General features: G+C 54.6%; 2 protein-coding genes and 1 long non-coding RNA gene across 5 annotated transcripts in view; 1 reads left to right on the top strand and 2 right to left on the bottom strand.

The window, feature by feature from the left end:
• Window positions 1-12,921, top strand: part of LOC136105291 (uncharacterized) — a 78,193-nt gene that overhangs the window by 45,413 nt on the left and 19,859 nt on the right. The gene's annotated exons all lie outside the window — the stretch shown is intronic.
• On the bottom strand, window positions 2,007-3,784 carry P2RY13 (purinergic receptor P2Y13). Its single transcript, XM_065844873.2, has 2 exons — window positions 3,562-3,784; window positions 2,007-3,188 (listed from the first exon to the last, which is right to left on the bottom strand). Exon 2 carries the CDS (start codon window positions 3,173-3,175, stop codon window positions 2,159-2,161), a length of 1,017 nt encoding a protein of 338 aa, XP_065700945.1. The 5' UTR covers window positions 3,176-3,188; window positions 3,562-3,784; the 3' UTR covers window positions 2,007-2,158.
• P2RY12 (purinergic receptor P2Y12) lies at window positions 5,306-11,853 on the bottom strand. 2 transcript variants are annotated; one of them, XM_065844696.2, is made up of 3 exons: window positions 11,690-11,853; window positions 9,458-9,539; window positions 5,306-7,469 (listed from the first exon to the last, which is right to left on the bottom strand). In XM_065844696.2, exons 1-3 carry the CDS (start codon window positions 11,737-11,739, stop codon window positions 6,426-6,428), a joined length of 1,176 nt encoding a protein of 391 aa, XP_065700768.1. In that variant the 5' UTR covers window positions 11,740-11,853; the 3' UTR covers window positions 5,306-6,425. The 2 variants fall into 2 exon arrangements, with proteins under 2 accessions (XP_065700768.1, XP_065700769.1); XM_065844697.2 differs by having other exon boundaries at window positions 9,023-9,539; window positions 11,690-11,824.

The following is a 12,921-nucleotide window of genomic DNA, read 5'->3' as shown; positions in this document are numbered from 1 at the left end:
GGTCCTGCGGACCCAGCTCTGTTGGGGTGTCTCCGGGTTCCCCGCAGCCCGCGGGCTCCTGCGCTTGCTGTGCCGGCCGCGCGGTGTCCTGGTGCTCGGCTGGGCTTCCCAGCTGTGACACAAGCTGTTGGTTTGCACGTCTCGTTAACCGAAGCACTGCTGGATGTTCTGGGGATGCTGTCAGTGCAGGAATGGGTGTCGCTGTGCCGGGGCGTGGGTGAAGCACAGCTTGTCTTGGGGCATTCAGGGGATAAGTGGCTGTCCCTCTGCGGAGAGGCAGTCAGATATGAGATCTGGAAGGCTAGGTGGTGCATGTATTAGGCGAAGGTATTGTATATTTCCTTTTCCTCAAACACAAGTAAAATAAATACAGAGAAATAGATATAAACCTTTGTGTACCCAAATAAGATTGATTTCCTACAAAACCTGACTGTCTAGTGCCCTATAGTTCCCCTTTTGGGAACCCAACAACCTGTAATGATGTTTAGAATAAGCATCAGTAGTTTTCCTGTGAATCCTGGAGCAAGGTTCATTTGTCTCAATCACCTCGCGACCTGGTGCCAGTTTCCCAGTTCCAGGCTGTCTGTTTCTTCTGTCTGGAGCGCAGAGGAGCCCGGCGAGCGCCTGTGGCCGTGGGAGGGCAGAGCCAGCGGTGCCCGTGGGGCCGGCCTGGGGCGAGCACGGGCTGCTGGAGCAGCAGGAACAGCCTCTTCGGGGTCAGATGGGAGAACAATCAGATTTGGAAAAATGGTGATTGTTGTATTGAACGCGCTGGTAACTCTACCGAATTGAATAAATTCCCTGCCTGCGCTAAAGGAATCCGGAGAGCCCCAAAGAGCAGCGCTTGGTGGGATGCTGCTGGTACTCTCGACCTGCGGTCTGGGCTGACGGCTTCCTCATCTCTGGGGTAAAACAAGGCTCCGTTTGGGTCCTGCTGGTCCTCAGCATGCCGGGGGTGAGTGGCAGTGGGAGCGTGTTATTGAGGAGCAAGGCAGCATTGCTGGGGCTGAGGTGAGTTGGACAGGTTTTTCAATATACTGTGTAGAGTTGGAGTTAATACATAGTGGGTGTCTCTTTCATGTTAGAAGAGTGAAATAAATCCCGGGTTCTCTTGGGGCACAGTCCGTGTGGGCTCCCCTTTGGGACAGCGAAGGGAGAGCTGTGCCGGCGCTGCGGGAGCCGGGAGGGGTGTTCTGGATGGGGTCGGGCCGCGTCCTTGCTGCCGCCTCTGCCCGGCGCTGGGACTGGGAGGGCCGAACGTGCCACCCGAGGGGCGTTTCTGCGGCGGGGTGAACGGTGCGCGGCTGCAGGTGCAGCTCCAGGCCTGCGGTGCCCGGGCAGGATGTGCCCTGCGGACGCGTGGGGCTGCGCTGGGTCCCCACCCGGAGTCCCTGCCGGGACGGAAAGGAGGGCGTGAAACCTGAAGTGTGTGTGAGAGGTGGGGAGGGACGGGGAGGGACTGTGTCCCCCCTCCCTCTGTCAGTGCGGTGCCTCCTCAGCCCTGCCCTGTGCCGGCCGAGCTGACACCCACCGCAAAACTTACTGACTTACGAAGTCAATGGCTCTGGGTTTTAACCCCTAATAAAGCTAATTTGTCCTAAAAAGCAGCCATAGTCAGTAAGCTGCTTAAGTGCTAACAAGTAAGGTTTTTTGTTTAAAGCAGATAGAATTATTCTGTCGATTGCCATAAGTTATATAAAGGTGTTTTAATTCACAGGCTGTGGTTTGTCCGCATTCTGCGAGGCGGATGTGATCTAGTGACCCGATGGGAACGCGTCTGCTCTTGTTGGCAACACAAGCCTAAGGACAACGACCGAGCTGCTGGTTTTGTGCGGCCCCGGCGCTGGGTGCGCTCGGAGCGCCGTGGTCGGGCTCTGCGGCCCAGGGCTGTCGCGGTGCTGGTCTCCGGTGCGGCCGGGCACAGCCGCGGGTGGTGACAGCGGTGACAGTGGGAGCACAGCGCGGCCAGCACCCTGCTCCACCGCAGGTCACACAGCGTTTGGCCTGGTAAGACTGAGCAGCGAGCATAAAGAGGGACATCCATTTTGCCATTTTTATTAAGTGTTAATATTCCTGTACAACTGCCCTTCCATTTTCTACAGCAGAAGGAGAACAAGGTATTTTCTAACTTCTCTGGGAATATGCAGAGACTGTAGGATCAGAGTTTGTTAGGAGACGTTCGTGTGTCCAGTTCGGCTTGTGTGTTTGTGTGAGCTGTCCTGACCCTCCCGCACAGCACCCTTTCTAGGAACGGCTTGCACAGGAGCAGGTAGATGAGGGGGTCCATGCAGACGTTGGTGGCCGCCAGCCACAGCGTGCCCTCCTTGGCCACGAAGAGCCGGGTGTGCAGCCGGCAGTCCACCCAGCCGCGCGTCTGGCTCAGCGTGTAGGGAACTCTGCTGAAGTGGAACGGGGCGAAGCACAAGAAAAACACAGTAAAAATGATGAATACTTTCGCCTTGACCCTCCGTTCGCTTTTGTGATCTTTCTTCTGCATTTTCCTGTAAGACTCGTATACCTTTTTGGCAATAATCGTGTAAAATAGAAGCATGAGGATGAGAACAGTCCAGAAGATGAACTGACAGATGTAAGTGACGGCTTCATGCCATTGGAGTCCGAAGCGGTTCTTCAGCGAGGCGCACTTCTTCACTGACGCGGGTGTCGCCGTCCTGTTCGATAGGATCACGTTGGGCAGAGAGAGGACAAGGAAGAAGAGCCAGACCAGGCCCGCGAGGATCTTTGCTGAGAGCAGGTTTTGCACCCAGAACTTCTCGAATGGTCTCACAATCTTGAGGAATCTGTCGAACGCAATGAGCCCCAGCAGCACGATGCTGATGTACATGGTGTCGTAAAACACCACGGCCGAGAAGCGGCACACGAAGGCCTTGAGCTGCCACGGTCCCAGGCCAGAGTCCGACAGGATTTTCGGAGGAAGCATCAGGGTCATTATAAAATCAGAAACCAAGATATTTTTCAGGTAGACGATGAAGGTCGATGTGCTCGGGATGCGGAAGAAGGCCCAGCAGGCCAGGCTGTTCAGCACGAGCCCCAGCAGGAACACGAGCGCGTAGAGCGCGGGGAAGAGCAGGCGGGGGAGCGCGGTGTCCCGGGGACACGCGGCGCTGGCGGTGCCGCTGCCGTTACCGCCCGTGCTCTCGTTTGCAAAGCCTCCCATCGTTTGAAACAGACTGGGGTGGAAAGGAGAGAGAACACACAAAACATAGCATTCTGTATTAAAATGACGTGTTCCTTGCAGTGAGTGGCAGGTTTATAAATGCAGAAGGTGCAGTAAGCAGGCTGGCTGATTTCTCTTCTGCTTCTTAGAAGATCTAAATATTTGCCTAAGTTTAACTTGTTTATAAACTACTGTCTAATGAAAAGTTAAAATAGAATATATTCATTATGGACGCGTGAGATAAGATAATAGCAAGGTATAACAGCAGATTTCCCAGAGCGCTATTTATCTTTACATGGAAATGCATTTTAACTGTGAGCAGAAATGTTAGAGTTGTGGCCCAAAAGCGAGGTGCATCCGGGGAAGCAGGTTCTGCTGTTTCTTACCAAGCAGGCACGGCTTTTCCTTTCTCAGCGCTGATCTGGACGGCACTTTAGAGACAGGGGCGCAGTGCGGGCTGGCGGTGTCTGGAGGGGGAGCCCGGTGCCCCAGCCCGTCCCCCGGTGAGCGGCGCCGGTGCCGGTGCCTGCGCGGGGCTGCCGGGAGCTGTCAGGCGTGGGTCCCCGGCTGCCTCCGGTCCACCCGCGGCTGCTCTGGCGCGGAGGCCTCCAGCGCAGGAGTGGGAATGGGGAAATGTGTAGAAAGATGAGACTTTTTCTGTTAGTGTGGTGTTTCCTTCCTCATTCTCATGTGTTGCCAGTTAGTTAATCGCTTTGGCTGTTGCTTTTCTCTCTCGCTTTTGCTCTGTGTCAGGAGGTACGCTGCCGTCTGCTGCACTGACGGGCAAAAACCGACGATATCCGTCAAGACGGGTACATTTGGTTTGTGTGGACACTTCAGCTGTGCCGTGACAGTTTGGCTGCTTTAGAGACATGGGACGAACAGACCCCGGGTGGTTCCTGACAGTGTTCCAGGAGAATGCTCAGCTGTAGGGTTCTCATGTAGTTCTGATCTGTGCGCCTGAGTCCCCCTGTTCTGGACAGCACCAGTTGTCATCAAATGTGTGACCAGAAAGTCTGCTCAGAGTCACCCTTACCACGGGGTGGCTGCGAACCCACGTGCCCCGACATCTTCAGAAGCTGTGCCCTCCCTCTGTAGCCTGGTGCTGTCGACCCACAAACCTGAGCTTGACGGGATCTCCAGAGCGGGATTTCTGGTTGATTTTGGCATTGGTGTAGCCAGGGGACGCAGCGTGCTGGTTACAGGCGCTTTCTGGTTCTGTCAGCAGCTGCTGCACGGTGTGCTGTGTAACCATGAAGTGTGTGAGGCTGGAATCCGGCGCATCCCTGGAAACAGAACTTGTTGTGTGCGTTTACCCGTGCCATGTGGTTTGCCTGGTGACCCCTGCCAGCTGTGCGTTAGTGTTGGTGTGTGCCCAAGTCGGTGTTGAGTGGCTGTCAGAGAGCAGAGAGCCTTGAGGATGACCAGGATGAGCGTCACCCTCGCCATCGTCATCAGCATCCCAGCTGCCTGACCCAGCTCCTGCTCATTCACTGTGGGGTGTACAACGGGGACAGCCTGTGCAGTGCCCAGGACCGATGGCCGCGGTCCATCTGCCACGTTTGCTGTGGTGCTGGCCCTGGCACTGTTCCAGCCCTAGAGGCCGGTAGGATGTGTCCCCGCGTGTGCTGCTGTGGCTGCCCCACAGATCACTGCGTGTGCCCCCAGGAGAGCGGCCGCATGTGTGGGGATGGCGGTGGCAGGGACGGGCCCTGGGGGAGCGGGACCCTTTGTGTCCCCATCGGGCATCCCGGCAGCGGGGGGTCCTGGGGCTGGCGGGGGAGCGGGACCCCGCGTGTCCCCATCGGGCATCCCGGCAGCGGGGGGTCCTGGGGCTGGCGGGGGAGTGGGACCCCGCGTGTCCCCATCGGGCATCCCGGCAGCGGGGGGTCCTGGGGCTGGCGGGGGAGTGGGACCCCGCGTGTCCCCATCGGGCATCCCGGCAGCGGGGGTCCTGCCGGTGGCAGCGGGGGGTCCCGGGGCTGGCTGGGAGCGCCGACCGCGCTGTGCCGGCAAGGGCTGGGGCCCTGCTCTCTGTGGTGTAACCAGCTACCGATTGCGGTTGGTCCTGGTGTGTGTACCAGCATAAGCAGTGCACAAAAGGCTTTGTGAAATATTTAATTCATGCAGGCAGGTGATAGGAAATCCATAAACTCCAAGGCTGGGTGCTACAGTAAGTGAGCTGTCTTTTGGCTTTTTAGGAACATGGGTATGGGTTGTGAAATGGCGCGGTGCCGGCCGGGCACAGACCGGTGCTGGAGATGGGCGGACAGACGGCGGCTCTGGCACGATGAAGAAACAGCTCTGAACTGGTGTGCAGTGATGATAAATGAGCTGTCAGTTATTGCCGTAGCCGCAGATCTTTTCCACGTGTGGTTGGTATGATACCTGAGCATGTTGTGTGCCTGAAAATACCTCCCTCTTTTGTCTTTCAACTTTGCCAAATGAAAAAGAAGCAGTTAAATTTTGGGTATAGTGCAAAATAGCTGCCCTTAATAACCAGTGAAGATTTTACCATGAGCCTTTCCCTAAGTATTCTGTAAATAGTCTTTGTATGTTTTCTAATATAACATATTGTTCTTTATAAAAGTATACATTTTTGTTTATTCGTATAGTAAGGTCAAGTATTTGAAGAGCTAACTCGCATCAAGATAAACCTGGTTATGAAATTATTTCCTATGACACACAACAATTAATTATCGGTCAATGGATTAAGAATTGCAAGCGTATGATGAGATAAGCAAAGTGTTATTCTGTTACCGAAAAATCTACACAGATAAACAGCTTTTCTATATATGTCCTATATTTCTGTTCATCCACCGGTTGTGTTTAAGGTGACAGCTCCCTGTATTCAAGAATCACGTTTAGCGTGGACTGTGTGTTTCCCAGGTCTCGTGCTGCCACGGCCTTTACTCCGGCCCCAGTTAAGCTATTTCTGCAAAATCTTCTCAGTTCGTTGTCTCACCTGCAGCGTTTAATGACTGAGCTTTTCCTTGCAGCTCTGGTTCAGACCCTCCCAGCGGTTCTGCCGGCGGGGGGGTTGATCAGCCGGGGCTCTCGTTCTGCTCCAGCTTTCTGGGTGCACCGTTTGTGCAGCGGGTGACGGTGATGGCAGGGCACTTGTGCTTCATCTGTAGGGCGATTTCTAAAGAACCTGGTGGAATTCTCGGTGTTCTTTGCAGGATTTGCGCCGCTTTCCCCCCACCAGCGGGCGGCCGAGGCTGCGGAGGGCTCTGGGTGGCGGCCGGCTCTAGAGCGGCGTCTCGTCCGTGTCGTCCGCGTCGTTCTGCTCCCTCCTGCGCGCCCGCAGCTCTGCGGACGCCGCGCGCTCGCACAGCGTGGCCAGCAAGGACCTGCGGAAGGACTTGCAGAGGAAGAAGTAGATGAAGGGGTCCAGGCAGGCGTTGAGCGACGTCAGCCACAGCGTGCTCTCCTTCACGTAGAACAGCGCGGTCTGCGCCGAGCACTCGAAGACCGCGCGCGTTTGGCTCAGCGTGTAGGGGATTCTGGTGAAGTGGAACGGCACGAAGCAAATAAAGAACACTGCGATAATGATGAAAACCTTCAGGTTTACAGTCTTTTTGGATGCTTTTCCTGTGCATCTTGTCCTTTTATAGGATTTGTACAGTTCTTTGCTTATGAGTATGTAGCATACAACTATGACTGCTAAATTAACCCAGAAGATAAGCTGACAGATGTAGTTTACAATTTCGTGCCAGACCAAGCCAAACTCAGATTTCAAGAGAGCACACTTCTTCACGTTCTTAGGCGTTTTCTTCTTGTTTGTTAGAATCATGTTGGGTAACGAGAGCGCGAACATCGATACCCAGATTGCTGTGGACAGGATCTTGGCACCCAAAAGGCTCCTCGATGTGGATGTTCTGAAGGGCGAAGTGGCTTTCTGATAGCGATCGATAGTGATGAGACCGAGGAACAGAATGCTGATGTACATGGTGAAGTAGAACACGACCTGGGTGACCTGGCACACGAACCCTCTCAGCACCCATGACACCAGCTTCGCGTCGCTGAGGATTTTAAATGGGAAAGTCAAGATCATGAGGAGGTCCGAAATGACAGTATTCTTGAGGAAGATGATGAAATTTGATTTACTGGGTATTTTAAAGAAGACCCACATTGCCAGGCCGTTCATGGTGATGCCCACCAGGAACAGAATTGTGTAAAGCAGAGGAAAAATGACTTGACTGAGATTGTTGGTGCTGGTGCAGCTGCTGTCGTTTCTGGAGTAGCTGAAGTTGGTGGTGGCTTTCATTTGCGCTTTGTCTTCACCCCTTGGCTGTAAGAAAAAGAAAAGATATTGTGAATTAGATCTGTCGTAAGGCCTCAGCCTTTTTGGTCTGCTTTTAGTTTCTGTGTTGGCAACATTTCTTCGGGGGTTTTGTCTGCCGTAAGCTGTGTTATTTTGGTTGTCCCCGAGCCTGATCCCTGCCGCCAGCACCGTGTCACCCGGCTGCTCGGGCTGATGGGGCACCCACAGGGCCCCTGTTTGGTGCTTCCAGGGGAAGAGAGGGGAGCACCCGCCTCTCCACCCCGCGTGCTGGCACTTGGGCGGCCGGCGGCAGCTTCAGCCGTCACGCGTTCGCCGGAAAAGTCTGCAGCTGTTTGCAGCTTTATTGATGTAGGTGTTTCCATACACCTTTCTTTCTACTTGGGCAGTTTCTCCTGTCGTTTTCCTAAATCGGTTGCTTTACCGGTGCTGTGCTGCAAATCAGTTTAGAACTTCACTGCCTGAGCCAGCGCGCAGGAGCTGCACCCCCAGGCTCTGGTGCCGAGAGCCCCGCGCTGCAGCACCGAGAGCCCCACGCTGCGGCACGGAGAGCTGGTCACCACCGGCACCGAGAGCCCCACGCTGCGGCATCGAGAGCTGGTCACCACCGGCACCGAGAGCCCCACGCTGCGGCACCGAGAGCCGGTCACCATTGACACTGAGAGCCCCACGCTGCGGCACCGAGAGCTGGTCACCATCGACACTGAGAGCCCCGCGCTGCGGCACCGAGAGCCCTATGCTGTGACACTGAGAGCCGGTCACCATTGACACTGAGAGCCCTGCACTGTGGCACCAAGAGCCAGTCACCATTGGCACTGAGAGCCCTATGCTGTGGCACTGAGAGCCCTATGCTGTGGCACTGAGAGCCCTATGCTGCAGCACCAAGAGCCGGTCACCGCTGGCACCGAGAGCGGGTCAGCGTTGACACCAAGAGCCCCACACTGCGACACAGAGAGCCGGTCACCACTGGCACCGAGAGCAGGTCAGCATTGACACCAAGAAGCCCACGCTGTGACACTGAGAGCCAGTCACCACTGGCACAGAGAGCCCAGCGCTGCGGCACTGAGAGCCGGTCACCACCGGCACCGAGAACGCTGCACTGTGACACCGAGAGCCGGCCGTCCAGCACACTGGCTGCCATCCACAGAACCACCATGTGCCCTGGGCTGAAAACTGTTCCTCTCACTCTGAAACCCTGGCCAGGTCAAGTCTGTCCCAGCCGGTTCCCTGGGCAGCCAGGCAGGGCTGTGGTATCAGCCGGTGCTGCTGTTCAGGAGCAACCTCGGTGTGCAGCGATGCCTTTGTGCAAATGGCTGAATTCCTGTGGGATCCCCGCCTCTGCAAAACACGGCCCTCCGGGAGCTGACACTGTCTGCCAGCGCTCAGACACCCCTGACGTCTTCCTCACTGAGCTGCAAACTTTCCTTTCTATCTATAAGACAGAAATGAATTGGGTTGTGCTTTGAAGCACATAACACATTCAGCTGCCAGGTCTAATCCCGATGGAGCAAGTGTTCCCGAGCCATGCAGAATCAGCCCCCCCGGCTGAAGGAGGAGCTCACCGCGGTGCTGTGTGGTGGGATGCCGGCTGGCACCGAGGTGGCCACGGCTCTGCTGGCTCGGCTTGGTGTGCAGGTCCCGCGCCGCGAGCAGGGGCCGCAGCAGCTCCGCATCCACAGGCTCAGCTTGGTGTGTGGGTCCTGTGCTGTGAGCAGGGGCCGCAGCAGCAGCTCCGCGGGCTCAGTGCTGTGTGCGGGTCCCGTGCCAGCCACAGCAGCTCCGTATCCGTGGGCTCAGCGCGGTGTGCGGGTCCCGCACCGCGAGCAGGGACCGCCGCAGCAGCTCCGTATTCGCGGGCTCAGTGTGGTGTGCGGGTCCCGCGCCGCGAGCAGGGGCCGCAGCAGCAGCTCCGTATCCGTGGGCTCAGTGTGGTGTGCGGGTCCTGCGCCGCGAGCAGGGGCCGCAGCAGCAGCTCCGTATCCACGGGCCGTGCTCACCCGTCCTTGGCTCGGAGCGGCTGTCTCAGCGCGGGCAGCTGCAGGTTCCAGGTGACGCTCAGCGCTTCTGCTTCTGTTTCCTCTGGAAGAGACAGAGAAATGGAATCTTTAAAAAGAGTTAGCGGTTTACTTCCCGCTTTTGACCTGCTGACAGAGCGACTATTTTTAAAAGGGAGCGTGCATTTTGTAAGACTGTGCAGCTCTTGTGCCGCCTGCTGCTATCTTTTGGATTCTGGATTTTGTATGCAGCTTTATTTTTTGCAAACTTTTAAAGCGGTTTCAGTTGAAGGAGGCAGCAGAGGTAGCAGCTGGTTAGTTTGCAGAACTTAAGTGTGTTACAGAGCAAAGTATTCATACCTTGTATGATTTGCAGAGCAGTTCTCCAAGCTTTTAAGTTTTATGCAGTGCATCAGCGTTATATGATACATTCTATTAGAAGACTATAACCAGTTACAGTTTAAATAAACTGTACATATTTCATTTTCTTTTGGATGTGCAAAACAGCATTTTAGGAGTTGTGCTGCATCTTCTTTCGCTGGACTTTGCTAGTAAGTTTGGATGGACTTACAGCACACAGTTTCTGGACATCTCATGCTCTGTGGGATACCCATGCAGGGACAGTCGGAGGGTTGTCCCTGTGCATCTCCTGCCTCTGTCCTCAGAGGCACGTACGGAATTCATCATGCAGGGTTACAATTTTCCCTCTCTGTCCTGTCCTCCCTGGGCCCAGGTGAGGGCACGGGTGACACCGAACCCCGCTGTAGCCGCAGGGTCTGCCGTCGCGTTGCCCGGCTAACAGTGAGGTTTATACCACGTGTAACAGCGTGAGATGTAAGGTGTGTTGGGCCGAGCTCAGAGTGGTTTTATCTTACAGGCTGTGCGGGGTGGTGAATCCCTTTGCGTGCCCTCCCCGGAACGGTGTATCCTGGCTTGTCTCTGCCACCTGGACGTGTCCTGCAGTCACCTGAGAAGCGAGTTTGGGAGCTGCGAGGCGGGTGATGCGGCGGTGCCCGCAGTGTCCGCGGTGCCCGTGGCCGTGTCCGTGGACACCGCGCTCTGCCCGTGCTGCTGTGCCTCCCAGTGCCGTTCACCGCGCGGTGCCGGCGGCCGGGGCCGTGTGCTGCAGCACATGGTGCGGGACGGAAAGATCACCCGGTCTGAGCCGGCGTGGCTGCGATGTTCTATTAAACGCTCCCTTTGATGTGGGGAGAGGCGCAAACATGTTGGAGTTTGTGGAGTTTTATGCTCGAATCTTCAGTTCCTTGATTTTTAAATTAAACAAATATTTTAGGTGCCCGTGTGCTGTATTTTGGGCTCTTACTTTTCAAAAGGAGAGTGGGAACCTTTCATATGCAAATACCCATCTTGTGAGACTTACAAACTGCTTCAGTTACTGTTTCCATCCTGGTTTATATACCTGGCTTTGGTTTGCATATTTCAGATTTGCGGTTTTCACTTCACAGGGAGCAGGAAAGGAGTTCTCAGTTACAATATTAATATGTTAGTAGGTTTACAAACACGTGGGAACAGTAGCGTTTAATATGAGAAACACCAGGAAAAAGAAACCTGGAATATAGAAGAACTAGAGAAGCGTCTTAGCTGTGTGCTCACTTCTCTGCTTCAAACCTGAACTTCAGGAGCACAATAAAAAGTAACAATTAATACTGATCTACACTAGCAAATCAAAACATCATCCAGTAATTTAGAGATATTTAGGGCAGTAAATCATATATTAAATATGTGATCTACATCACTTGATTTGAAGCCTCTTTTTTAGACAAGTGGAGTTAGAAGTTGTCTGAAAACCGGTAAAAAAATGTATATATACATTTTTTTAAATGGCTGCATATAAGGTAATAGCGATACACTCATTTTCCTCTTGGTTTCCTTCCTACAACTGAAAAAAGCCCTAAAGCCATGGTTTGTGCGCAGCAGCTTTCCCAGCTGTTTTCAGCAGGTGTGAGTGCGGCTGTTCCTGGTCCCGAGTCAGCTGGAGGCAGCAGTGAGGAGCAGGGACCGGCGCTAGAGACTCAGACTCGCCTCCCGTGTCCCGCAGGGCGGTGACCGGCGCTAGAGACTCAGACTCACCTCCCGTGTCCCGCAGGGCAGTGACCGGCGCTAGAGACTCAGACTCACCTCTCGTGTCCCGCGGTGCAGTGACCGGCGCTAGAGACTCAGACTCACCTCCCGTGTCCCGCAGGGCAGTGACCGGCGCTAGAGACTCAGACTCACCTCCCGTGTCCCACGGTGCTGCACGGCAGCTCCCAGCCCGTCTGCCGCATTCCTCATGGCAGGCTCTGTTCAGTGAGCCGCATGGTCTGCTTCAGTATGCTTGGTATGTTTAGTTGTGTTCGCTAAACTTCCTTTTTTTGAGTCATTCCTTCACTTTTTCTATTTTTTTCAAACCCTCTGGCCACTCCCTGCGTTGCCGCTGGTGCGGGGTGGTGTGGGAGCTGCTAAAAGCCCCCGCCGGGGACAAACGCCTCTCAGAGCACTGTGCGTGACACCCACAGTCCTGCTGACACCTTCTCCTCCCGTTCCCAGCCTGGAACATTTCTAGACCTTTCGTTAGAATTGTTAATGTCAAAATATGATCTTTTAAGTATCTTTCTCCGTTTACTGATTTCATCTTTCAAAAAGTTGTCCGTTATGTGACGTCGTTACCGAATGGAGAGATTTTAATTTAGGTTTTTTGTGCGTGTGTTTTCATTTTCCCCGGTCTCTCCTCCTCCCGTGGCTGCGCTCACGGGGCAGAGCTCGGAGGCACCGTCGGTCCCCGCAGAGGTGCTGGTGCTGCAGGGGGCTGGGTGTGCGCTGCTCACCCACCTGCTCGCCACTTCACTCCCAGAAATGCCTTAAAGCGATGTGGAAACTTGAGAGTTTATTTGCAGGAAAACTTGAATGAAATTGAGGTATTGGCCTCATTTTCAAGTAGATGCTTCATATCAAAAATGAGTTTGAAAATGCGTACGGGATGGTAATCAAACAAGCGATCTCTGATCGCACATGGTGTGTCCAACGGTATTTCTGCAAAACCCATTTTTGGCAACTTTCTGATCCTCGGTAGTGCCTGTTCTACGGTGAAACAGACGATACACAGCAACGTTCAGCCTTCAAACTCCAGTTTGCTGTGGGACCCGCGCTCACGCTGGGTTTCCTCGGGAATCCCTCTGCTCACAGCACCAGCCGCTCGGCGCTGGGCGAGCTCCCGTGGGACAGCGCGGTGTCCTGACACCCTCTCGCTTCCTGTCTTTCTTTGCCATTGTTTTCATCCGTTACTCTTTCTGCTTGCTGAAAGCTTAAGAAGTTTCCTCTGAGTTATTTCATTAGATCAGTCTGCACAATTTAATGGGAGTATCAAGCAGGAGGTGCGGGACAACCAGAGCTTTGTGTATCGGCTGCTGTGCCGTTTCGGGCAGAGCAGCTCAGCACAACCTTTGCTCATCAGAAGCTGGTAAACGAGG

Source organism: Patagioenas fasciata, chromosome 9 (genome assembly GCF_037038585.1).
Source record: "Patagioenas fasciata isolate bPatFas1 chromosome 9, bPatFas1.hap1, whole genome shotgun sequence".
Lineage (NCBI taxonomy): Eukaryota > Metazoa > Chordata > Aves > Columbiformes > Columbidae > Patagioenas > Patagioenas fasciata.
The sequence above is the reverse complement of the archived record's forward strand: the minus strand, read 5'-3'. Positions and strand labels throughout refer to the sequence as shown.

What these genes read in the sequence shown, in the direction of transcription:
- P2RY13 (XM_065844873.2), bottom strand. Translation starts at nt 3,175, where the DNA reads ATGGGAGGCTTTGCAAACGAGAGCACGGGCGGTAACGGCAGCGGCACC.
- P2RY12 (XM_065844696.2), bottom strand. Translation starts at nt 11,739, where the DNA reads ATGCGGCAGACGGGCTGGGAGCTGCCGTGCAGCACCGTGGGACACGGG. An exon ending in AGCACCGTGGGACACGGGAG is followed by an intron (nt 9,540 to 11,689) that starts GTGAGTCTGAGT and finishes TGTCTCTTCCAG; the next exon opens with AGGAAACAGAAGCAGAAGCG. An exon ending in CCGCTCCGAGCCAAGGACGG is followed by an intron (nt 7,470 to 9,457) that starts GTGAGCACGGCC and finishes TTTTTCTTACAG; the next exon opens with CCAAGGGGTGAAGACAAAGC.